Source organism: Miniopterus schreibersii, assembly GCF_964146895.1.
Source record: "Miniopterus schreibersii genome assembly, chromosome: 8".
NCBI classification, from domain to species: domain Eukaryota; kingdom Metazoa; phylum Chordata; class Mammalia; order Chiroptera; family Miniopteridae; genus Miniopterus; species Miniopterus schreibersii.
The window spans coordinates 31096423-31124413 of NC_138109.1; the positions used below are offsets into that span (position 1 = coordinate 31096423).

At 34.9% G+C, this 27991-nt stretch overlaps 1 protein-coding gene across 5 annotated transcripts in view; it reads right to left on the minus strand.

Annotated features, from left to right (window-relative positions):
• The window catches only part of EPS15 (epidermal growth factor receptor pathway substrate 15), a 94201-nt gene that overhangs the window by 39600 nt on the left and 26610 nt on the right, over positions 1-27991 (minus strand). For all 5 annotated transcript variants that reach the window (XM_081143950.1, XM_081143952.1, XM_081143951.1 and 2 more), the window contains 9 exons: positions 27761-27856; positions 25533-25598; positions 23779-23904; positions 21672-21731; positions 16689-16778; positions 15519-15664; positions 13549-13705; positions 10061-10146; positions 1455-1527 (listed from right to left, as the gene is read on the minus strand). In XM_081143950.1, coding sequence (XP_081000076.1) covers positions 1455-1527; positions 10061-10146; positions 13549-13705; positions 15519-15664; positions 16689-16778; positions 21672-21731; positions 23779-23904; positions 25533-25598; positions 27761-27856 — 900 coding nt within the window. The remainder of the gene's footprint in view (positions 1-1454; positions 1528-10060; positions 10147-13548; positions 13706-15518; positions 15665-16688; positions 16779-21671; positions 21732-23778; positions 23905-25532; positions 25599-27760; positions 27857-27991) is intronic.

Sequence of the window (27991 nt, forward strand, 5' to 3'; positions counted from 1 at the left end):
CAAGGATAGCCCATTTAGCCTAAAAGGAACAATGTAAATTTTAGTATTCGTCCAAACTAGCTATTTAAATTTACATCCTCAAAAGAAGCAGTAGGAAGTACCAGCAGATATACACAAATAACAAAATATTGTCAGTCATAAAAAACTTTGTACTTTGAAAGATTATCTGGTTAAATTTAGAAGCTGTCCAAGATTATATCAGCAATTGTATCTATTTCTTCAGATTAAGAAAACTTTTGTAGATTATTTTATCTCTTATTCTTATACTATTTTCAGCAATAACTGTTAAAGTCTATGACTCTTTTGCATTTCTTATAGGCACAAAAATAATGTAACTGAGGTAACCTCCCCATCTCATTACCACAAAGAGAAAAATATTAGTGATGATCTCGACTTCTGCACCACCCTTAAGAAAACCCCAGTGTACATAATATGAGCATCAACTTCCAACAAGAAGTCTCCCTAGCTTCTTCCTCAATCCCCTCGGTAAATCATTCTCCCCACCCTCGCACAGCCCACCTGGTAAACAATCTCTTGTGAGTGTTCCACATCAGAACAAAACAATGGATCTAACCATTTAGAGCTTTCACCCACTTAAAACTGAGATAAGCAGGAAATCCAACATACAAGTAACATGTTAAGAAATGCCTGTCCATGAGCTTTTACTAGCAAATGCTACCAGTGCTTTTACATCCAACCTCCTGTATGTACTGGTGCAGCATTCAGGAAATGATGCCCCAGTAACAATGGTCACATGCAATGCTTACTGTTCTAACTGCAACACTACCCAATTTTCTGTATTTTTAATGTTGGAAATACCCTTTTTGTATCATTTCCCAATCAGAAACTAAGGTTTTATTGTCCTGTCTATATTATTTATAAAACGAAGCTACTTAACACAGCACTTAGTGAAAATGAATTAAATCTCTTTTTGACAAAGTTTAAGATATCCTGGCTACTAAGCAACTTATAAAATATTATTTAAATTATTCCATGTAATTTCCCACCCTACCAGTATTATGAGAAACAGTCCTTTAAAATACTAGGTCTCTAGCTAACAAAATCTCACATCTGAAAAAGCAATTTGCCTTTTCATGATGGTGATGATAACTTCACTCGTTTGATTTTATTGGTGTAATAATATTTACATCATAAGTCATTCAAACTTACCTTTAATGATATATTATGCAGTTAAATATTATCTTTAAAATACTTTCAAAACTAGAAATTTATGCTGAAAAATACTGCTTTCTCATTGCAGTGTGCTCTCTGCAGGCCACAATTCAGAGAAAAACAATCATTTCACAAAAGATAACTATTTATATCACATACCTAATAGGTATTCCTTGACCTATTCACCAACACCACAACTATCACATAGTAAATGACCCTATATACTTAAAATATATTCTCCTAAATCAGATATGGAATACTGAATTTCACAGCTCACATACCTGAACCTCGCTTGTCCTCTGCTTAAGAGTGTCTTCTTTCTCCTTAAGGTCCTGTTCCACATTATTCTTTTCCCTAGAAGACCAGCAAACAATGCAAGAATATTTGAGAACATCAGCTACAGCCGGTATGGTTATCCAGCCTCCTAATCCTGAATCGCTTTTTAAATACATAGTGAAACATTCAATTTTTAAATGAAGGGCAGATTTTTCTACCCTTTTAATTATTTATGGAACAGAAATAAATATAAGCTGTTTGTTAAAAAAAAATTGCTTTCTCACTAAAATGTGGTAAAAAGAGAATAGATTAAAAAAGGAAGATAAAAATAATCAATGAAACACTCAGGTTTCACTGATCTCACTGTTGCTATGGAAATGCTGTCCAATGAAAATTGCTGGTGAAGAAAAGGAGGGGTTGCATCAGCTCTGTAAGCTTAACCCTTAAGTACCACTGTTAAATTAAATGAAAATGGCTAATAGAAACAACCAACAATATTAAGGAAAAGGACATTTACTGAAGTGCTAATGTCTCCTTAAATCACTGGTGTGCAACAATTTTAGAATGAAATACAGAGAAAATGGAAAGGATTGCCAATACACAGGCCATTTGCTCTAGAGAACACATCTGCTAAAAAAAAAAAAAAGGCGATTTTAGATCACCAATCAATCCCAATTGATCAAATATATAAAACAATTTATACTAAGTGAAAAAAGAAACACATTAGCATATATGTTTCTACTCTTCTGATTGAACAAGCTAGGATCCCTTTTTACTTTGAAATATCATTATCTAAATTTGTACATGATTCATGAGAGCTGAATGAATCCTAAACAATCTTAGATTTAGAATTACAAAATAAAGCTATTTCTTTCAATGGAATACATTTAACTGCTGTTCGTACTGAAATCACACACACACACACACACACACACACACACACACACTGCTCCCCCTTCACTTTCTTTTCTACAAAATGAGAAAAAGCAATAGAATTCTGCAGTAATACATTTTTGGGTCAGGGAAAAGGTAAAAGCAAGCAACATGAAGAAGGGAGGATGGCATTCAAGAAGTCCTCCAGACTAGTATTGCCAAGTTTCCCCTTAGAGCTTCATGACAGTATTTCAGTTTCATCCCAGTCATAACCCAAACATAAACTCAGGCTCCATTAAATTGTAGCATAAAGGACAGTGAAACAATTACACCAAAAAAGATATTTAAGAGACAACTACATGCTATATTTATTTATAGTTCTCACCTTTCTGAGGTGAGATTTTAAATGTAGACAAAACTTAACTGTTTTGGATATGTAGACACAATGTTCTTAAGGTTTGTATGGGAAAGAAAAAGGCATAAAAATAAAGCTATTTGTACACTGTTACTTTTAAACACTTGAGATGGTCAAGGAGCTCACTAACCGTTTCTCAGATGGGTTGCAATGTGGGTCACGATGTCGTGGAGATTTTAAACAGTCCATTACCATACAAATCATTGTGGCAGCCTGTTCCTCCCATACCTCAATCTACTTATTATGCAAAGGTCATACCCCACTTCCAATGTTTATAAAACTAGGTAAAGTTGAAAAATAGAAAAAACACAGGAAGAAAACTCTAAATATACCCCACAAATTCTGCGAGCTCAATCTTGCAAATTTTTCCTTTCCTCCATACATGAGCAGGAGTGTTTTCAGTCCTGCTGCAGCCTGTCAGAGACAAGTCATATGAAAAACTAGCCTCCTCCCCCCAATCCCACATTCTCGGAGGCATTCCACATAATGTCGGTATCAATTCAGTACCTGCTTTCTGACAGTAGATAATAACAAAAAATAGAAAACATTATACAGTATCATAGATCAGCATTACACACACTAATATGCACATTTGTACTCAATCAATCCTTTCTGCTCTGCTGTTAACTGCTTTACTGGCTGTGTCTGCTCAGATCAAGTGTATGTCCATGAAAGCAGGGCTGCAAGAAAGCTATAGGCCGACTTAAAAGTAGCCAAGACACACTAATGGGAAAGCAAAAGAAAGACACTTACTTGGTGAAAAAGGAAAACATTACAAAAGACTCTTAGCTCTAACAAGCAAGCACAGTCTATGTTTGGGTAAACTGAAAAAAGCTTAGAAAATACAAATTTCTCTTAATAATTTTGGGTGTGGGAGGGGTGGGGAACAGGGGCAATGTCTACAAACATATCTTAAAAACCATTCCCAACTAAATAAAATATGGGAATCTTTAGGCATTAATTCATCTTAGTACTGAAATCAAATTTAACTTTTGACCTACTTTTATCTAGTAAAATTCTGGTCTCATTATAATTCCTTTTACTATCAAAACCAAGTAGTATAACATACACTACTAAATAGAAAACTTAAAAAAATAATAAAATTGCCAGTTATATTGCTTTCTATAAATCCATTACAACTGAAATTTTGTCCTATAAATCAGACTGACAATCAAATAATTTCCTCATTAATGTAGATTATAATTTCAGAGATGCCAAATTGCTCTTCTGTAGTATTCCATAGACTCTTTTTTTATTTCATTTTTTTGTTGACAGTATTACCGATGTCCCCCAATCTCCCCCTTACCCACCTCCTCCCACACCCCAGGCCTTCATCACACTATATTGTCTGTGTCCATGGGTTATGCATATACGTATATAAGTTCTTTGATTAACCCCCCCCCCCAAAATTTGTCAGTCTGTTTCATGCCTCCATGCCTCTGGACCTATTTTGTTCATCAGTTTATTATCCTCTATAGCTATCCTTCTCATTTCAGGCACTAAGGATACCTGGTCATATCTTTTACATTTTCCTCTCTTTCAAATTAATACATATATTTTTCTAAAGATGACAGATGCATAACCAATGCAAAGCATTCTTTTAATATTAATTTAAAATTTTAATTCTTTTAAAGATTCTGCACAATAAAAAATAATATTTACATGCAGTTTCCTAAGAAGTCCACCAACATATGTGGATAAGATATATCCCAAATATAGGTCTTTATCTTAGACTATCTCTCTGGCCCTATTCACTCCAAGTGGCTGGTACAACCTGAGGAATCTAAGAACACCAAAGCCATAAAGAAAGGCCAGGGATGGAGCTCCCTGGTGTTCCAAAGGCTGACTGTTCTGATTCCATGGAAACTAGTACCTGAACCAGCAAGGAAAGCAATGCCCAAGCTAGGCTTTCAAAATATAAAGTTGATAATTACACAAACCTACTATGAAGCAGTCAAAAGCTATTCACAAGGTCAGGCTTAGGACCTTGAGTTCATGCAATTCACTTCCATTTACCCAGGCTCTGTTTATGGGGAAAAGGGAGTGAGCCATCTGCCTTAATTTTTATATAATACCAACATTTTAAGAGAAACAGGATTAAATCACCTTCAACGTCCTTTCCAGATACACAGTTTTATGTTTTTTTCCTAAACATAAGCACCTATTATTTTGCAACCAGAAAAACAATAAAAACTAGAAACCAGTTGAAAACCAGCGAAACACATGACAGTATATTTTTCAATTCTAAGACTTATTTATAAAAATCCTTTGGGGCACATTTAGCCTTAAAGATGGTCTTATTATTAAGTAGCTTAATTGCCAATAAATCTTTCTAGCAAGCAAACACAGAAAAGCACCCTATTCTCATTATGTAGTCTTCAGTAATGCATGAGGGTCTTATGGAAAGAAAAATGGGCTAAACCTGGAGAACTGGATTCTAATCTGGTTCTGCCATGAAACTCAATACAGGTCATATAAGCTTTCATTTTTCTACTTTTCATTATGTAGATGCTAATATCTCTACCATCTTAAGACTGCAAGGCAAAATGTACAAGATGACATGTAATTAGGAAAAAAAGTAGGCTTTGAGCTTATGCTTTAGTTGCTTTTTACTTATATTAAAATTACTTATAATTTTAAATAACATTATGAAGTAACTTTTAAATTTGTTAAAAGAAATTATGAATTTAAAAAAAGTTTAGAAAATGATCTAATACACAATTGTAGAATATGTAATCACTGAATTCTCTACCCCAAAATCTTATCTAAATATTCAAAATAATCCAGTGACTCTCTACTATTAGCCACTCATCATATGGTTTTCAAAGCATAATATCAAAACATAACAGTGGGGATTCTGTCCACCAGGGAGAGACAGGAGTCTGGTAGAAACCCAGATGCCCTCTTAAAGGGCCAGAACACAAAATCTCCTTCAAGGCCACTCATCCATCAGAGAGGACTGAAGTCCTGCAACGACGGGGCTGTGCAGCTCCACGGAGGGAGCAGATGGAATAGCCACCAGGGTACCTGTGCTAAGTTCCTCTCCTACTCAGCCAACAGATGCCATCTTCCCTGGATAGAGCACTCTCCTCTAAACTGAATCAGCCTGGAGGAATGCAGTAGCCTCAAATTGTCTCCTTATTACCAAATGCACACTACAACCTTGTGCTTCAATTACTCAATCAGTAACACCATTCTTGAGGTAGTCATGATTAAGACCTTCTAGCACCAGTATCACAGATCTTTATGGGGCCAGAAACAGATTAGGTTGGATTATATACACAAAAGAGCTCCAGATTCAATCATATAAGCAACACTTTCTCCAGAGATAATAGTTTCTAATGGTATTTGAACTGAACTAAACCAAAAAATAATTAAAAAAAAAAAATTCAAACCACATGCAAACACTGACTTAAATATATTTTTTAATCAGCTCTCAAACATGACTGAGGTGGAGATCTATATAGTTCCTCTCTTCAACTAGGAAAGAGTGTTCATTCAGCTACTCTAACCAATGTTTGCTCAGCACTTTTTAGTAAATGCTGTGCTCTAAGTGCTGAGCTGGGTATTAGGGATGCTGATGAAGATGATGATTACTAACATGTATTGAGAATTTACCATGTTCCAAGAACTGTACTAGGCATTTTACATGGTATTATTCATATTTCCACTTTACAATGAAGAAACTGAAGCACAAATAATTAACTAAGTAATTTGTCTAAGTCATGTCAGGAGTCAAACCTGGCAATCCGGTTAGAAAGCCCACGCTCTGAAATACTACTACACTGTATTGATTTATTACAAGTAAGAGACATTCTGTGTTATCACACAGAGCTCAGTCTCCTATAGAAAGAAATATAACCCAGTTTTGTTCAATGTTTTGAGAAAAGGAAACTGAGTGCTCTCTGAGCTAAGGTGGATATCGGGAAGACTTCTTAGAAAAGACTTGCCCGTTCCTCATCTGAAAAACAGATAAAACTACTTACCCTTCAGCAACACTGCAAGGATGGAATAAGAGAATTTACATAAAGCAGGCAGAGCACAGCGCCTAATAATTATTATTGTGATTATCTAGCCCGTTCACTGGCCCAAGACCAGGATAACAAAGTGGCCTGACAGGATGTAGCTTTGACTTCCTGATATTCTTGCTAAAAGGACGGAGACAGGAAGGAAGAAGCTGGTTGAAGACAAACAAATATTAACTCCTGCTTCAGCATAATTCACCACCACACTAAGTGACTGAAGCAATTTCTCAATACATTTTGCCTTTTCACTTCCAAGAACTTCTCTATTTGAGCCACTTTACTTTCAGAGCAAGGGTTCTTGAAAAGGGTTTCATGGATAGTTTTTAAGAGTCTAGGAACTCCTGAAATAAGTGCAAAATGGTGTTCACAGATACATTTTTTTTTCTGGGCACAGTCTTATAGTCTTCAACAGATTCTCAAAGGAGTTCCTTGTTACAAAAACAGGTACTCAAAATATGAAAAATCAGCTCACTAACCTCATGTCCCTGTGAGGATTAAAAATCCTTTTGTCTATAAAATCCTTTACTATGGTCTTCAAAATAAGCTATTATTGAGAAGCTCTTCTGCCTTATTTCATCATTTAACATATGGCCTCTAGTATGCCATAAATTTTGTAGGAATTAAGTCTGGGAAATATTCTAATATTTATAATATACTCTGACTTATTCAACCAACTAACCTACACTGAGATCCTATGGTTTGGGGCAAAGTGTGCGTTAATTTTTAAACCTATCCAAATGAGTAAGACACAGCTCTTGACCTAAAGGAGTTTAAAGAAAAAATTTTAAAGGCATATTTTTAAAAAGATCACAATAAAATGTGTTGAGTAGTAGTATAAAGGACTAAAATCTCTAGAAGTAGAAAGAGCAACTAACAATCAACCTTTCAGAGGTTTGACAAAGGAGATGGTATTTAAGCTGAACCTTGAAGCATCAGTGAAAGTTTACAAAGCAAAAGGTGTCTCATGCGAAGGGGAACAGTAGGATCAGAGGCAAAGAAGAATAAAAGTAGTGGCATGCTGAGGTGAGAGGTAATAAGCCCATACACAACTGGGCTGGAGAAGAGGGATGAAACTGAAATAGATTAGAGCACTATGCTGAACACTAAAAGTATAAGAGCAAACATACTGTGTCTGCTCTCAGGAAACTTTACAGTATTATCAGATGATTTTACTTTACTGTTGGAGGTGGCTAAGACAGAAGAATGGTCAGGATGCCAGGGGAACACCACGAAGGAAGAGCGTTTATGCCATACTCAGAAAAGTGAACTGGATCCAGTTGGGAATGGTGAGTCACTAAGGGATCTGAGTTGTACTTTATATATCAATTGGAGGTAGGCCGAGAAACTAAAAGCAGAGAGTCAATTAGGAGGTTATAACAGTGATGCAGATAAAAGATAAAGTCTAAAACCAAGGCAGAAACAGAAAAAAATATGGGCAGATGACAACAAAATTGATACACAATAGTGAACAAGCAAATAGTCCCTATGCGTAAAAAGTACATAGTCTAGTGGGAGATCCAAACAAAAACAGACAATTATAATAAAGTATGGTAAATACTATGACAAGTATAAGTATTAAAACCATGTAGGACAGGCTGTTACATAAGATTTGACAGGTACAGGGTTGGGATATAGTCAGGGAAGGCTTCCACTTCCGGAGGAAATGATGTCTAGGGCGAGACTGGAAGGATGAGGAGTCATCATCCTGCCGTAAGCCATCACTACCTCTAAGAGGTCTTAGTTTCACAAGTCAACAAATTCACTCCCACTTAAGTTAGCCTGGGTTGGTTCTTTCTTGCAACTGAAAAAAAAAAAATCACTAAGTTTTTCTACAGCAATCTCAACGTAGTCTCATGGATAAGGAAGATCATTGTCAAGTTCTTGCCATATAGTTCAGATAAGTTATTTAATCCCCTATGTCTCAATACCATCAATAAAATAAAGTATCAGTCATTATCTGCATCAAAGTGTTGTGAAAGTAAAAAAAAATGAGTTGCCTTGCCTTGCTCAGTGGTTAGTGTTCAGCCTGTGCCCCAGAGGGTAGGTTCAATTCCTGGTAAAGGGAACATACCTGGGTTGCAAGTTCGATCGAGCCCTGATCCTTACCCTGGTCAGGGTGCATATGGGAGGCAGCCCATCTATGTCTCTCTCACATCGATGTTTCTCTCTTTCTCTCCCCCCTCCACTCTCTCTAGAAATCAATGGGAAAAATATCCTCACTCCTTGGGTGAAGATAAAAAAAAGAAAGAAAAGAGTTTGTGTAAATGCAGTGATAAATATTTAAATACAATGCCTTATAGAAAAATGGTCTTTTACTTTATTTTTTTAAATATATCTTTATTGATTTCAGAGAGAGGAAAGGAGAGGGAGAGAGAGAGACAGAACCACCAATGATGAGAAAGTCATTGATCAAGCCTGCAACCCGGGCATGTTCCCTGACCAGGAATCGAACCCCGATTGCTTAGATTCCAGGTCGATGCTCAACCGCTGAGCCACGCCCAGCCGGGCAGGTCTCACTTTTAAAAAGTAATTTTAGGAGGTCATTTTTACAATGAACATTACCATAAAGTTTCCAGGAAATAAGGAAATCAATATATTAGAAACAAATCAGATTGTATTCAAGTCTGTTCTACACGGTACCTATGTAAAGAAAGGGGGTTTTACTCCAAATCAAGTAGTCCTGAGATTAGGTATTAGTTCTACTGTTGACAGGTTTGCATGGCTCCCTAAGCATTTAACTCCTAATCTATGAAACAGGAACAATAACATCTATCTCAAGTCATAAGGTTTTTGTGAGGATCAAATGAAATAAGTTATGAAAGCTCTTGGCATGGTCTTTGCATTTAATATTCCTTCTACAAAATGGAATGTAAGCTATTCTTATAATTAACTTCCTTAACAGAATATGCTCTTAAACAATACAGTTTTTCTAATGTTATTCAGTTGGAGGAACACTACATTTCATTCATTCTAAGATACACATTTTTCACTGTCTGAAATCAAATAGTATCTTATAGTTGATGGCAAACTATTGTTTACTTGGCAGTGAGTTTTCTTTTTTAGTGGTACATAAGAAAATAGTGCACCCTGCAATTAAAGGTTGCCTTAGATTTGATAAAATAAGGTACACTAATTCTCAACTGAAGAACCATGGTACTTAACCAAATAAAGTTGTATTTACCAAGAAACAGAAAAGGGGAAGGGTGAGGGAGGGAGGAAGGCAAGGAAAGAGGGAGGAAGAGAGGGGGAGAGAGAGAGAGTGTATTTATATAAGCAGCTGTAATTTTACTTCACATACCTCTGTAGGTCAACTAGTTCATTGTTAAGGGTATCTAGCTCCTTAATAGCAGAGAAATCTGCAACAGGACTTGGTCCTATGACATTCTAAAAACAAAAAGTTCATAATTATACATTAACACTATAAAGTTATATATGGCAAAGCATTTAAAATGTTTAAAAGCACTACATGGCTACAGGGTATTACATTTTTTATATTACAATTTTAATTCATTTAAGAACACCATATCTAGTGCAATTTTAAACACACATAATTATATACTAAAACATTTTCCCTTAAATTCTCTAAAATCTATTGTTCTATATTATGTATCATCACTTCAGATCCCAATGTCTTTGTCACTTGATCCTAGCCTGTCCAGAACCTTGCAGCACAGCAGATATCAGATTTATAAAGTAATTACTCCACTAAACATACATTTCTTGTGGAGACAAATGGTGATTTATTTGTATCATCTGGCACAGAGTAAGTACACAAATTTTTGTTGAGTATCAGAATTATAATGGGGGTTGATTTTATTCAATTGAACAAATATTTGCTTTTGCTGAATACTTTTAGTGTCTACTCTATTAAAAGTAAAACCTACTGCTCAGGCATGTTCCATAGTAAGTATTATCACCATACATGAAACTATCTTCATATTAGACATCCTTTACGTATGGTCTTCTTTTAGTAATGAAGGTGTCAAAACTGATCTCTGAATGGTACTTGCAGTTAGAAAATCTAGCTGAATTTATTTTGGGTTCTGCTATTTTACTAGCTGCATGATCTTCACTGTAAAAGAGAGAAATAATTTCGGCTCTGCCCACTTTTAAAATGAAATGAATATTACATATGTGAAGTCACTCTACAAACTTTTTATTTTATAAATGTAAGCTATTCTTGTATTTAACTTCCTCAACAGAAGATGCTCTTAAAAGATGGATGGCCTCCCAATGAGCTGCTTACACCACGGCTCTCTCTCCTTTGTGAAATGACTTCCACACTTCTTCTACCACTCTAACTCAAAGTGTGACTCACACTTAACAGTCATTCACTACTAAAAATATCATCAAGTAAGAGTGAGACAAACAAGTTTAACTTCCAACAAGCTATAAGGTAATACCACAAGTGACTCCAGAAAAAAGATTAGTGTGCTGTAGATGGTACATAGCTTGTGTCACTCATCAATTGCTGACACAAAAATTAAACTCCCATACTAATGCAATAAAATAACATGCAACCAGGAAGCATGAAGAAAGTTGAGCTAACAGTATATGAAGTATAAGAAGGGCATATAAAGAAAAATGCAGCTTGTCCCCTTCTTTCAAAATATTTTCTCTCACCCTGTTTTGTACAGCACACAAAAATTCCACTTTGGTGATTTTAAGTGGATTAGAGAGCCTGGGGATGGCAAGTTAAAAAGCACACAAGGACCAAGTAATAGGCATGTGACAAAAGCACGCTGTTAAGCTATTTTCTCTGCATCAACTTTGCTGCATAAAAGAACTCTAATTTCAAAATGTATCTTGTAAGCCAAAAACTGTAATACTAAGAAGACATAAAGTAAAGCTCTAACCTTGAGAGAGTAAAGAAACTGACAGTACAAGAAAGGCGAAAAGCAGAGTGCTGCAGAATGGAAAAAATAGTCCAAACTAGAAAAAACACAGAAAGGAAAGCAACATTCATAAAAGGATTAGTCCAGAGCTGCAAAAAATGCAGTACTAAAAAAAAAAAAAAAAAAAGTCAGATTATAAAGAGAAAAGAGATTATTTGAAAGACAAAACGAATGTTAATTAAAAATTTTGGTTAATAGATAAGAAACAGTGGTAAAATCCCATTTTAATGAGTAGTACTGATATCTGACATAGACAGGGGTGTCTATGCTCTAGCAAATGGACTTCAAACAAATCTATTACATTAAAAACTCTGTAAAGCAGACACAACTTGAAGGGTCTACTAATGTCATAGAGACGACAATGAACAAACATAATTTCCTTCAGCAAGTTTTGTCATATCTGTAATTTGTGTTGGTGGGAGATTAAGTGGGTATAAAATGAAAAAACAGTGTACATAAGTAAAAGAAAGGGTGAAACAACACAGCATTCTATAACTGAGGTAGAGTTATAGCAGGGGGCATACATATAGATTTGTAACTTTTATTTTTCTGGGTGGAATCACTTTTAGCCTTCTCCACAACTTAGGGAGCCCACGTCCTACATCATAAGAAATCTCAAAATATTCATAAATTGCTCCCCCCAAAAAACTCACAAAGTAGATAATCAAATACTTATTTTATTTAAAAATAAGAATAAAAACTCTTAGAACTAATTTCTGTATTTGGTGGCTACAAATTTCCATTTAGATGACTTAGAAAAAATTCAATTTTGACTCTTATGGTTTGTTTAAATGGGATTTCTGAACCTAAGTGACAAAATTCATGCAAAACCAAAATATTGACATTTTAAAGAGTGCTTTCCTCATGCTACACATTTGACAACTATAACTCTGAAGAATCACAACAATGGTTACTTTATAGGTCAAAAGAAATCTGAGATTCAGAGTATGTATTTTTAACAGCAAATAGTCAATAGAGTCTGAAATCCTTTTAAAGCTCTATTAAGGCCAAGATACTGTAAATGCACTATACTTGGAAGAGCTTCTAGATGATAAGAGAAAAATCAAGGCCCAACATGGCTAAACAATGTAGTTTTGAAAATTTGTACTGCTGGCCAGAAACCAAAACAGCAAAACCTGTTCCTAGCTGTACAGGTATGAAATTCAGCTGTATACTCAGGAACAGAGGGTCATCTATATGGTAAAAACTACACAGTTTCTCCTCAACATAATGTTTTTCTTTTTTAAAAAATTTAAAACTGAGCCCGGCCGGGCGTGGCTCAGCGGTTGAGCGACCTAGGATCCAGGCGATCGGGTTCAATTCCCGGTCAGGGCACATGCCCGGGTTGCGGGCTCAATCAATGACTCTCTCATCATTGATGTTTCTATCTCTCTCTCTCCCTCTCCTTTCCTCTCTCTGAAATCAATAAAGATATATTTAAAAATAAAAATAAAAAAATTTAAAACTGATACCAAACAATTATAACCTCCTTGATTTTTTTCAAAATGGTATTTTTTTGGTAAGAGTGAATTCATCAAATGAAACCCAATAATTTAATTCTTATGGATTTCACTTAAATTTTATACCCTATTCATAAAACTTAATCCACAAATCCAGGAGGGGAAAATAAGACCACATTTTTCCAATTTTGAGACTGGAGAATGTGGTTGCCACATGTGCAATGAGTGATGGGGTAAATGAGGAACAGCCCAAGGATGTCATACATGCATTCAGCATATTTATAGTCACAAACTAAACCACAAACAGTATACTGCTCTCCTCCTAGCCAGATATATTTTCTCCACTATTCTGTCCAAATCGAGTTTGTCATCTGACATAGCATTTGTTCCTTTCTGTTAATACATTCAGGTTTTCTTTTAAGTTGTCTTACCTTTTGTAAACTGGCCCTGTCTGATGGTGGAATCATCTCTGGAGTAAGAATCTGAGGAGGATCAATGCCCTTTATTAACTTCTGATTGATTAAGTGAAAAGCCAAGGCAAACTGATCCTTTGAAAGCTTCCCACAGTCCTTTGTGTCACATAATGCCCTATACAAGTAAACAAAATGAACAGCATATAAATAACACAACTACCACTCTAAAAATGTAATACAACTATGTAGTAGCTTTTTAAAAATGATCAGTTGAATAAAAAAAGTCAAAGCCCTGGCCAGCGTTGCTCAGTGGTTAGTGTCATGGGTTCAATTCCTGGTCAAGGACATGTACTTGCGTTGCAGGTTCAATCCTTGGTTGGGGCTTATGTGGGGAGGCAACAAATCAATGTCTCTCTCACATCGATGTTTCTCTATCTCTCCCCCCCCCTCCCTCCCACTCTCTCTAAAAATCAATGGGAAAAATATCCTCAGGTGAGGATTAACAAAGAAAAAAGAAAGTCATACTAATGTGTGGCTTCCCCAAAACTCACTCAAATGTTAGACGTAAGAGATCAAAAAAGACAGAAACAGAGACAGAGACAGAGATAGAGATATATAGAGAGAATGTTTGTCCTGGTGCTGAGCAGGGGGCCTCAAATCTGAGTTTCTTTTGTACATTTTCTTATCAATTTTGAAAACCACTAGTGAGTAAGAGTTGTAGTGGACCAAAGAATCCCAACATTGTCTACTCCCAACACTTCAACATTAAAAGATGTAAAACAACTGAAATTTAAGTTTCAACAAATTTGGTTCATTCATGGCATTAGAATGATCCTAAAACAAGCAAAAATTTCCATGTGAGCTTGCCTCCCGCAGCTCGGAGTAGGGGGATATAAGGATCACCAAATCAGAGCAGAAACAGCAGCTGCAGATGGAGATCACATGTGAAGAAAAGGCAGCAATCTGGAAAGCTTTACAAAACCACTTGAAGAGAAAGAGCAAATGTTTTATTCTACTTTCCTTTCTTTTTCTTTTTGTTAAGTTTAGCTTTCTGAAGTCCTGATCTGTTTGATTCATTGAAAACCAATATAGCCTGACAAAAAGACTATCGGTTCCAGTGTCAAAGAAACATTGTATTCCAGCTTTTCTCCTTTTTTGGTGATCTTAGCCAAATTTTTTAACCTCTCTGAGCCTTAATTTCTTCACCTATACAGATAACATCCATCTTGCAAGATTACTATGAGAATTAAAGACAAAGTACACAAAAAGTGTGGGCATAATACCACACCCATGACAGCTGCCATTTTACTGAACATAGTAGTGCCTAGTGTAGGCACTCAAAAGTGGCAGCTATTATTAGTTATGCATATAATCTTTCCCAGTCTTGGGTTTTTGTTCATTTTAAGGCAGATCTACTGTTCTTCTCTGTTCTTTTCTAAGTTTCACTTTGCATCTACGTGGTTCTACTTCTCATGTTTGCTGCACCTTGAAAACCTCAAGATTTTGGATTCACCCTTAAAAATTTAAGTTTAGTTAACTGATATAAATAGATGCTCTATTTTAACATTCTAATAAAACTTAACTGACACTGTCAATCTTATAAAACTTCAGGTAACCCATTCTCAAGCTTCTGTCCACTATCCAGAAATCCTGTTTTAAGTTTTTCTGTAAAGAATTCTGAAACAAAAAGTTTCCTATTTACAAATGCCTAAAAATAAGAATGCACAAAACTAGATTTAATACAAAACCATATTTGTTTTTTCAGTCAATTTTTAAAATTTTTTTATTTATTGTTTTGAGAGAGGAGGAAGGGAGAGACAGGGAGAGAGAGAAACACTGATTTGTTGATCTACTTATTGATGCATTCATTGCTTGTTTCTTGTATGTGCCCTAACCAGGGATCAAACTCGCAAGCTTAATATATTGGGACAATACTCTAACCAACTGAGATACCCAGCCAGGGTAAATCAATTTAAATAAAGTCTTACCAAATATGGGCTAGTAAGGTAGAAGGTAAACCTGTCTTCAGGAAGATTTCACGAACTTCCAATCCAGAAACAAATCCATCCATATCTTTATCAGTTTTCAGGAAGATTTCATCATATTTAGCTTTTTCTGCAGGTGATACAACCCACTACACAAAAAAATTAAATAAATAAATAAATAAATAAATAAATAAAATAAATGAGCGTGCGTGCGCGTGCGCACACACACACACACACACACAGTATTTCTGCTAAAATGAAACAAACGTTGAAGTGATATCTTTCAATCCACGACAGTATCTGTCCCAAATTCTGAGCAATTCTACCCCGCTAACTACTACCTACAGCAACAATATATCATTTTCATCACACCCCCAATCAAAATGCTGAGGTAAAGAGAAAATTAGAGAAGAAAAATATAGGTCAGTGGGACTACATTTATAGATGCCCATTTTATTTTTTTTTATTTTTAAGTAATGAGTAAATACAAGCACAGTTAACTCTTGACTTATGACTTGATGAATATGGGTCACTGGGAGAGTCTGTATGAACAAAATATTCAGACAATTCTCAATCTCCATTTTTTATAGTCTAATTCAACATTGCTAACTATAGTCAAAGTGGCTGATTTGCATAGCCTGTCATTTTCCTATATGCAACCTGACAAAAGCAGGTTGGAGGGGGAAAAAAGACCTTGGATAACCCAAAATTGGACAATTTGAACCCAAAGAATCAAGAGTTAACCAGAGAAAACAAAACAAAAACACCTATTAACTATTCCAGGGCAAGCATGCCAGATTAGCACGGAGTATCTGCTACTTCCAACTTTAATTGTAGGTAGCTCAAGACAAAGCCAATGAACCATCCATATCACCTAAGTAAGGCCAAATGCAGAAGGGTTATCTGTTTTCTTTGGGACATCACATTATGCAGATTCAACCAGAGGGAACTCTAAACCTTGATCCCTTTGATTGCTCCTTCTATGTTCATCAAGCAATCAACTGTTAAATGCCATGCACTTTGTTTTTTTAAAAAATTTCTTTAACACTGATAAATCTATACCTGTCTTAACGGTGCTTTGGTAGGTAAAATGCCTACAGGTGGTAAGGAGTGGTAAGATTCCTTGGCTGATGCTGAAGTGGGGATCAACCCCATAGAGCCTGATATACTGACCGTTTTTCTCTTAGAAGGTGGCACCAAGGCTGGAGGCAAGGACATTGGCACAGGTTCTTTCTCCAATGCGCAGTATACCAAAAACATGGCCTTCAAAATAGATGAACCAGGGTCATATATATTAAAATCACTTAATAACATCCACCCATTGAACTGATTATTGTTCAATAACAAAGCAGTTTCAATCTGTCTAAAATCCCTTTCTAAAGAAATTAGAATGGGAAATAAAGAAACTGGAAAAGGGGAAGAAATTAAAGAAAGGAGGAAGAAAAATAAATCAAAGCTAAGCAACTTTTAGGAAGATAACCTGAGTAACAAAAATTTAGACACACACCCTTCAACTGAAGTTCTTACAATGCAATGCCAAAAGCAAACCACCTGGGGAAAAATATTTGCAAAGAAAAGGCTAATCTCCCTAATATAGAGTTCCTAGAAATCAACAGGAAAAAAAAGAAAAAAAGTCTCAAAAAAGAAAAGAGTATGAACAGATTATTTTACAGAAAAGTAAATACTACAATGGCCTTATCCTTTACATAAAGGATACAGAAACGTGCTCACTTTCAATCACAAGAAAAATTTAAGTTAAAATTATACTAAAATACAATGTTCCACCTAATAGGCAAAAATCCTTAGTTTCATAACATACTTTGCTAGCTCGATGGGCAAACAGGTACACTGCCAGTGGGAGCTCAAACTGATACAAAGACTATGAAGGGCAAATTGGCAACATTTACCAAATTTATTTATTTCCCCTTTAGCTCAGCCATCACACATCTGGAACTCTATCCTCAGACTTACCTGCCTACATAGGAAACACTGTATGAAAAAAATTAACAGAATTTCTTGTATCAGCACCCAAGTGTGCTCATCAACATAACGCTGGTTAAAAAAATTACAGTTCATCCATAAATGAAGTATACCATGAAACAAAAAAAGGGGGAGGGGGTATTCTATATCTGAACTGTGGTGGTAACTTCATAGCTATATACAACTGTCAAAACTCGCCAAATTATATACTTAAATTAAATGCAATTCACTGTCTATAAAGTAGTCCTCAATAAAGTTGACCAGAAAAAAAATCAGGGAGCTCTCTGTGTGAAAAGATATCTAAGACACACTGTTAAACATGAAAAGGTACAGTGTTGAACAATGTGTATACCAGTGTGTATACTATGTAATCTTCTATGTTAAGGGGGTAATAATTATTCATATTTGTTTGTATTTGCATTAAGAAATTCTAGAAGAGTAAACAAGTAACTAAGAAAAGTGGTTCATTATGGAGTAGGTATAACTGGAGTTGAGGGCAACAATGGGATTGAGATTTTTTCCCACTGAATATCTTCTTATATTGTACTGACTTCTGAATTATGAGAATGTATTATCTACTAAAATTATTTTTAGTTATTAAATACATAAAGCACTTGCACAAAGTGAGACAACCTGCGTAGAGACTGTACCAGGATATCCCTTCCACTTTGAATTTAAGGCACCTTTGAGAATTTCAAAAGATAAAAATTTTCCATAACTATCTTCAAGCATCTGAAATTACTCAAAGCAACTTGGAACCTCCAAAAAGATTCCAACAGCAACTGGAAGAAAACTTTAATATTTCTTAATTTTTTCCTCCGATTAAAAATGACAATACTCCCCAAAATAAGGTTGCTTCTAATTCTTTTTTTTTTATTATTGCCTGCTTAGTTCATTTATTTTCACTTTTTTAAAAATATATTTTTATTGATTTCAGAGGAAAGAAGAGGGAGAGAGAGTGGTAGAAACATCAATGATGAAAGTCATTACTTGGCTGCCTCCTGCACACACCCCTAGCTGGGGATCGATCCCACAGCCCGGGTATGTGCCCTGACCCAGAATTGAACCGCGAACTCCAGGATCATAGGTCGATGCTCAACTGCTGAGCCATGCTGGCTGGGCCATTTATTTTCACTTTTGATGATACAGGCACTGGTCACCTGGGGGCTTCTGGACCACGTGGCCCTCCTCAGATTCTACTCACATTCTTTCTGTCTGTGCATTTTTCCAGGGAGAAGGGCCTGTTGTATCAGGTGCTCAGAGGAGTCTGACCCTACTGCTTCTAATTCAAAGTTAAGTTTTGTGGAGCTTTCAAATCAATGCTCATGGAGACCTAATATAACCCATGATTTCTGTGATTACTAGTATCATTTTACAAGTGAAGAAACTGAAGCTAAGAGATGCTAAATAATTTGTCTGATATATTTTTAAGAAGTGACAGAGTTAAGATTTTGTAGCCAAGATCTTCTGGCTACAAAGCTCTTTTTTCCAGATTTGATCAGCTTTTTTAGGAGCACACATGTAATTTTACAATACTATGCTCTCTTCTATAAGCAATAAAACTAATCTTTGACCCATTAGTACCCAAATTGTAGCAAGTATCAGTACCACTTGGACAGCCTGATAAAGCACAGATTTCTGGGATCTGCTCCTAGATTCTAGAATCAGTAAGTCTGCAGTTGGGCCAGAGAATCTGCATTTCTAGGAAGTTCCCAAGTGATGCTGATGCTGTTTATCCTGAGACCACATTTAACCATTTGATCCAAACCAACAATTCTCCTCTCCCCATTCACTTGTCAACTTGAAGAATTCAATTTCAGTTTTATTTATTTCTTCAATTTCAGTTTTAGAAACACAAACTTTCTATCTGGAAAAGCTTGAAACTCCAGAATGAAAACAATCTGGCTAGCACATACTTTCAACCAAATTCACAATATATGTAATATTATCAGATTGACACTAAGCTAAAAGAAGTGACTAACATGCACATTAAAGGTCAGCATTCCTCTTGCTGCAGATGGGACTCATTTCCTGGAAAAGCAGACACTAGAAGCAAAAAACGCAATGTCAGCCACCTGCTGCCAATAGACAACATATTTTTTGAAAGTTAAAAAAATACTATATTACTAATTTCATGTTGCCTTGAAAATAAGTTTCCTTGACAAAACTGAAGTCAATTTTTCTACCAAATAAAACAGAAAAGGTGCCCTGGCCAGTATGGCTAAGTGTCCATCTGTGCACCAAAAGGTTGAGTGTTCAATTCTCTGTCGAGGGCATGTACCTGGGTTACAGGTTCAATGCCCCGCCCTGGTCAGGGTGCATGCAGGAGGCAACCAATCGATGTGTCTCTCTCACATCAATGTTTCTCTCTCTCCCCGCCTCGCGCCCCCTCCTTCTCTGCCTCACCTCTTCTCTCCCTTCCACTCTATCTAAAAAAGTCATTAGAAAAAATATCCTCAGGTGAGGATTAAAAAAAACTTTTTTTAAATGAAAACTTGAACGGTATACTGCTGGTTTGTGACTGTTTTCTTGCAACACTGTACTTTATCATAATCAAAGTTTGCCATTGAAACAAATACAGCAACCAAATCAAATGAGGCACCATACACACACACACACACACACACGCACACACACAGACACACACACACACACACACACACACAATTATCTGCCTGGTAACTAGTTTTTAAACTAAAATGTATTAGCAGATGCATTTACACAGCTAGAAACAGACACTTAACTAAGAAGCATTTAGAATATCTTTTTGATGATTTCAATGTAAAAATATCAAAAGTAAACCTAAGGTTACTCCAGGACAGCAGAGAAAAGGACAGAGAGAAACTGAAACATAATAAAATCTATGTAGCGGGTTTACACAAGTCTAAAATATTCTGAACAGAAATGTTAGCAAATCCAGAGAACATATGTAAAAGTAGGACATGAACTTGGGAACAAAGAAAACCTAAACAAATTTTTTTTAAGTAGAGATTTTAAAGATCACATTCTCAAGTCATAATCTAACCAACTAAAAGTATATATAAAGGGAACAAAAGCCAAACAAATACACTTAAATACTTTGAAAGTAGGAAACATTCCTAAACAGATGATCAAAAAAATACTAAAAATTATCTAAAAAGTAGTGAAAATACTTTGTGCCAATATCTATGGAATCCAGCTAAACCTGTATTCGGGGGGGGGGGGGGGGGGGATGCCCTTTAAATGCTTTAAATATTAAAGATAAAAAATAAAGGGACTTAGTACTCATCTTCAGAAATTTTTTTTAAAAAGTAAACCAAAAGAAACTAGGAAATAAAATTAAGATAAAAGTTGAAAAGAATAAAAATTAAAGCCTAACAGAAAGGATAAATAAATAAAAAAGATCTCTATTCAAAGATCAATAAGCTAGGTAAAATGCAATTAAACAAAAAACTGAGGAGAGAAAAATACCTAAGATTTGGAATGAAAAAGGAGTACAACCACAAGCCCAGAAGAGAGTAAAAGAAAAATGCAAATAAATCTGTGACAATAAGTTTGAAAGTCAAAGAAATGGATAATTCCTTAGCAAAATAAAAGAAACTTTGAACAGACTAATTTTCAAATAAGAGATTAAAAGGGTGACTGGAGATTTCCATTCATCCTTATAGGAAATGAGTTCACAGCAGAATTTTATCTAACCTCTAAGGAAGAGATGAATACAACTCTATTTGAAATTAACTATCCAATTACTAAGGATAACATGACTTCAGATGAGAGACATCAAAACTTTCTCAGCATATATAAATGAAATAAAACTAAAGTTATCCTTTAATGAAATAAATGTGAAAATTTGGGGGTATATATATGAGGTAAAATTATTCCATAGCAGAAACAGGTACAGAGATGCTTTGTCAAGTCAGGATACAAAAGATACTACTACTTAGCATCTTTACAATGCATTATCCAAATACATATCTGTATGTACCTTAAAGTCAAATAAAATGAAGATAACACATATATTTTCTATTATCCATTTGTTTAAAAATATTTATTGATTATCTACAAATTCTAGGTAAAAATATTCATACCAACAATGTTAGGGAAATAAGTTTTTCTATAAGGATGAACTAAAAGGGGAAATTTTCACTGAATAAACCATTAAGATGTTTAAGATTTTAAGAGCATTAGTTTACTTACAACTGCAAACTCATCTCTGTCAAGCATTCCATCATGGTCAATATCACTCAATTCCCAAACCTTAAAAAGAAAAGAATTGAGAAAGATAATGTTCTTTCATTTCATGTGTTACATGTAAACACCAAATACAAAAATAGGGGTAAAAGTTTTACCTAAACATTCTATTTTTTCTGAGAAATTTCAATTATACTGATTATTATATTGCTATTATATGCTATATTAACAATACTGTAAAAAGAAGTAATTAACTCACTTAAGTATTTTTAAACAGAAATTCCTTCACAAATTTTTTTATAACTATTTTTTCCCTCTCAAGTCATAAAACAAGTATGTATATAGTATTTTGGAGTACAATGCTTTTTCACGAACATCGTCCAGTTAATTTATGCAACAGCTCCATGTGGTATTATCAACCTTGTTTTAGACATGAGGCTAAATGACTTATCTAGGACCATGCAACTATTATTAAGTAAAGGAATCAGTTTTCAATATGAAGACTTCCAATTAAGCTCATTGTTACTTTCCCTACACTACAGAATCTCTAATCAACTAAAAGAAATATGCAATGAATACTGTATTATGAATTATTAGCCAACAAATATCCAGGGCTTACAAAGAAAAAATAAAATTTAAAAGCCACTGGTAGATTTGGTCTAAAACTAGAATAAATTCCATAGCTTTAGACCAGCTATAAAACTATGTTAAATCCTTGAGAAGAAGATATTTAAGCCTTCAACAAAATCTCACTTGGGGCAGGAAGAGAAAGTGAGCTGTTGAGAGACATGAGTGAAGACAAGCAAGTGCCTGGTCATTAAATGCCTTGAAAGAAGTTTGGACTTCATTCTAAAAGCAATGGGAAGCTACTAAGAGGGTTAGTTTTACGTTAAAAAATAAATAAATAAAAATAACAGGATTATATTTATAGTTTAGAAATCTTGCACTGAACCGTACAGTGGAGAAATGATTAGTGAGAAACAATACTACAAAATGGCTTTTAAATTAATATTTATTGAGCACCTAACCTATCCAACACTGATCCAGCAGTAGTGCTGTTGGGGTGTAATGTTAGTCATTATCATCATCATCACAACAGCATGGTAGTCAGCATTCACAGTCTGTGCGAAGTACTTTACATACATTATCACATTTAATCCTTACAATATAAACTGTGAAATATACTTATTTTAAAGATTAGAAGACATGCTTTTCTAATGATCTGCCCAAGGTCACACAGCTAAGAAGTGATGCAGCCAGGATTTGACCCTACAGTCTGATTAAGCAAGGGATTAAAGAAAGGACTGGAGGTTTAAGGAGAGTAGATAAGGTTTGACATATGATGAGTGGTAGAGAAAAATCACTATGGAAACAGTACAAGAGCAGCTGGCAGTAAGAAAAGACAAGCTGAAGATGGTGATCAAAAAATTATGGTGATAGTAATCTTTATTAGACTTTCTCACTAGTCCATATGTAATTATAAAGAAGGTAGATAATTAGCTTCATTCAAAGCTGGATTTTTCACCATGCAAGCAAGAAGTTAAAAAATGGTAAAGGGAGCTAAGGATACTGACATGAAGCTGTGGACCACAAAAATCCAAGTTGGATGAAGAAAAAAGTAGATTAGATTCAAAAGATGGAGAAAGTAAAGGAGTCTGAGATTTAAAGATCCTGATGAAGTCAAAGAAGTAGTTTTGCAAGTATCTAGGAGAGATCTAAAAAGACAAGAAGTTCTACTTAAAGAGTACAATTTTTGATTTCAGAGATGAAACTATTTCTTATGACAAAGCCTTATGATACAGCTGTGGAGTAGGTGGCAGATGTAAATTACTGATGGTCTTTGGAAATTAAGTCAAGAGGTCAGAGTGTACAACACAAAGAAAAAAAGACGTATTAAAGGGTTTCTAGATTTCAAACACCCATATTTTAGAAGGAATAACCAAATAAAGAAATAAAATTGGCAATGATTTTATATATTGTCAGAACACAAAAATTCTGTAACACAACTTCAAAATAAGATATGTGCATTTTTTAACAATGAGCTATAAATGCTCCTGGTAGATTCAAAATTAAAATATATAAAAATTACATTTAGAATTTAATAATATCTTACTCTTCCAAGGATATCCACAGGTAACTTAGAGTTGAGCAACACTGGTTTCACCTTATCACCAGACAGAAATCCATTTACTGGGCTTAAACTATCAAAGATTGCATCATATTTGGCCTTATCTTCAGACTATAATATAAAAAAATCACAAATTAAAACAATGATGAAAAGGATTTTGTTGCAGTTATAAAAATCAAGCCCTCAAAGGATAGACAGCATATTTTTTAAAACTCATCATTTAAAAAACATAGTAAATGATAATTTAAGTTCCTCCATCTGAGTTCAGTATCCCCTCCATTCCTTTTGCAGATGGAATACTATCTTTGCTTTTCTATTGTTAGTTTAGAATCACAAGATTTCAGTGATACAAGGGCTTTGAGAAAAGCACCTAGTTCAACCTTCTTATTTAAATAGATCCACAGAAAGGAAGTAACTTTTATAAAAACACACATCTAGTTAGTGGCATTCCACGACTTTCTAAACGTGGTGTTAATCACATTTCAAACTCAAACAACTTTTAAAAAGAAAATCACTTCCATAGGAATAAACACCAAGTTTCTCCCATTTTCCCCAAAGCAAAGATATCAGTAACAAGAATTTTCGCCCTGGCTGGAGTTGTTCAGTGGTTAGAGTGTCAGCCTGCGCACCTGAGGTTCTCGGATTTAATTCCCGGTCAAGTGCACATACCTGGGTTGCAGGTTCCATCCACCTCCCCACCCCACCCCTGGTAGAGGCATCTGTGGGAGGCAACCAATTAATGTGTCTCTCTCACATCAGTGTTTCTCTGTCTCTCCCCCTTCCCTCTCCCTTTTACTTTCTCTAAAAACCAATGGAAAAAATATCCTCACTCCTTGGGTGAGGATTAAAAAAAATTTTTTTTTAAAGCAAAAAGACAAAAATTTTCTAAAATCCTGGCAAGTTACTCGTATAACATAAAAAACTATGTTCTTGATTTGTCCAATCAAGTCCAAATCCCTACACTTTTTAAAATTAGTTAAGAGCACACAAGCATTCATAGGCACACAAACCAAAATAGCTTTCTGACAAAACTGTACAAATTTATTGAAGGTCACTGATCTGCTATATTCTACAAGCATTTTCAAATTACACTTTTAAAATTCTATAAGGCCCTGGCCAGATAGCTCAATTGGTTAGAGTGTCATCCCAATATGCCAAGATTGTGGGTTCAATCCCAGGTCAGGGCACATACAATAATTGATTTTTCTTTATCTTTCTCTTTCTCTCTGTCTCCCCCTTCATATCTCTCTAAAATCAATTTTTTTAATAAACTGTATTTTTGAAAATCTGATAAGATAGCTATAACCATTGTGATGTCTCCAAATACCTATAAAGCAAAAGACCTATTTCAGAAAATAATTTCATGAAGAATTATTTGTTTAATAGCTCTAAAAACAGTGCTTATTTAACCAGGATTTTCAAGCCAGACATAGTACCAGTGAGATAAACTAGATATAATACCAGTGGGGTGAAATATTCATCAAATACTTTAGTTAATATAGGATTCCAACATCACCATTTTTAGTTTACACTATATCGGGAATGAGATTAAGCGAATACTGTCACAAAATGACTGACAGTGCTATAAAGTCCCTCCAAAGATTTCTACTACCAGTATTTCCCAAACAGTAAAAAATAAAAGTCTAATGAAGATTGCAAATATATTTTAGAAGTACAGAGAGAGGGTGATATGGAAGAAAAGCAGGGGTAAGGAGAGAATAGTTACAAAGTTTACTTACTTTTACAGCCCATGGGAGCTCAGTTGCAGAGGTTCCACAGACTAGCAAGGGGCTACTGGTATCATGCTAAAAAGGAAAATATAGCATATGAAGGGCTGAAATCCTTACATCAATAAACAATGAAGAAAAAGAGGTCTTTGGATTTAAATACATTCATACAAACTGTTGAATCTCAATGAACACACACACTCTATTTTACATTAACTATTTTACATTAATTCTATTAGACCATATAAGTACAAATGAAACCAAAACTGACTTAGCTGAATTAGCCACATAAATGACTGTGGAACACTAAATAAAACTTAAGAATTACAGAAGAAACCTATTATAAATGACATCAAGATAAAGATATCTGAATGTAACAAAAATATTTACTGCTCTGTTAACTGATGACTTCTTCCCAGCACTCTTGAAGGAAAGCCAACTGGGACAAGAACTGAACTTAAGATTTATAAGCTACAAGTACATGAACCTATCAACAGCATGCCCAACTAATTATGCTTATCTGCTTATACAGACATATAAATATGGTTGAACAAATCTTGTAATAATATAGTTAGGCAACATATCCCTAAATTATCCCTCTGACTCCATGGCTCCAAGCCTAAACTTAAAGCGCAGAAATTCTCAAAACTAAAGTTAAATTCATAATATTCAGACCAAATACTTTCCAAATACTGAACTTAAAAACAAGTTAGAAGAGCCACGAAACTTCCGGGGGGAAAAAAAGGAGTAGGGTGGAGAGGCCTAGCCCTATCAGATATAAAAACAAATTACCAAATATGATCACTAAGACAATGTGAGATCAGCATATGGATAAACAGATAGATCAATGAACAGAAAAATCCAGAAATAAACCAAAATACATATGAGAATTTAGCACATGATTGAGATGGCATTTCAAATCAGTAAGGAAAAGATGACTATCAATAAACTGCATGAGATCTGTAAAGTTGCCATCTTTTAAATTTATTTTTATTTTTTTAAAATATATATTGATTTCAGGGAGAGGAAAGGAGAGGGAGAGAGAGGTAGAAACATCAATGATGAGAGAGTCATTGATTGGCTGCCTCCTGCACATCCCCTACTGGGGATCAAGCCCGCAACCCGGGCATGTGCCCTGACCGGGAATTGAACCCCGATCACCTGGATCCTAGGTCGATGCTCAACCGCCGAGCCACGCCCGGCTGGCCATCTTTAAAAGACATAAATTTGAACCCATATTCATATCTTACATCAGGACTAACATAAATGTAAAAAAAGAAACCATAAAAAATTTTAAATCCTAGTAAGTCATGTACATAAAAAACAATGTCTTTATAGAAAAAAAATCACCATAAACGAAGTCAAAAGACAAAAGAAAAATTTGGGAAAAAGTATTTACAACTCATATAGACAAAGAGCTGTTGTCCTAATATATAAAGGGCCTCTAGAATTCAATAAAAAGACCAAAAGCCACAAAACATAAGAAAGACTAGAAACAGATTTCAGGTAAAGGCAATGTAAATGGATGATAAGCATGAGAAAACTATTCAACCTCATTCCACAAAACCAAAAGGACAAATTAAAACTACACTTACCCTCCATTGGTCACCTACCAAAATGACAAGGATCCGAAAGTTTGACAACAGTATATTAGCAAAAATGCATTCAACCAATTGTTGGTGAGAGTGTGAACTAGTGCAACCACTCACTACAGGAGATACGTTGATATTATACGTGAAAATTATAAATGTACAAACTTTTACAACAGCAATTCCAATTCTGAGAAATTAAATATATAAATGCATTTCTGCATAGGCAAAATAATATATATTCAAGGTTATTATGCACTGCAGCATTTTTTAAAACAAAAGATTAGAAACAAGCTAAAAGTCCATCAATAGGAAGTTAAATAAATTATGGTGAATGGAAGCAAGGAAATATAATGCAGCTATAAAAAAGAATGAGGAAGCTTTTATGTAATGATATGTAAAGATCTCCAAAACATTTAAGTTATTAAAATAAGGCATATAATTGTGTGTACAGTATGCTACAATTAAAATGAGAAAATAAGTATTATTATTTCTTTATATACACATATATTAACTCTGGAAGGGCACACAAAAAACTAACAACAGTAGTAACCATTACAAAAGAAAAGTAGCTGGGTGATAGGAGTTGGGGAAAATTATTTTAATACAATAATTTAAAAAATAAAATTTAAATTTAATAGCATTTCTTACAAATCTTGGTGGAGGAACAGCCAGGTTCAAGCTACTCAGTGAAACCTCCAATCCATTCTGGGCACATGCCACAAGACGCAAAGCAACAAAGAATTCCTAAGGGAGAAAAATATGATTGTAAGAGCGTTATCTACCTATCTACCTATCCATCCATCCATCCATCCATCCATCCATCCATCCATCATCCACCCACACACAGACATACCTATAATTTAAAAATACAAAACAGTT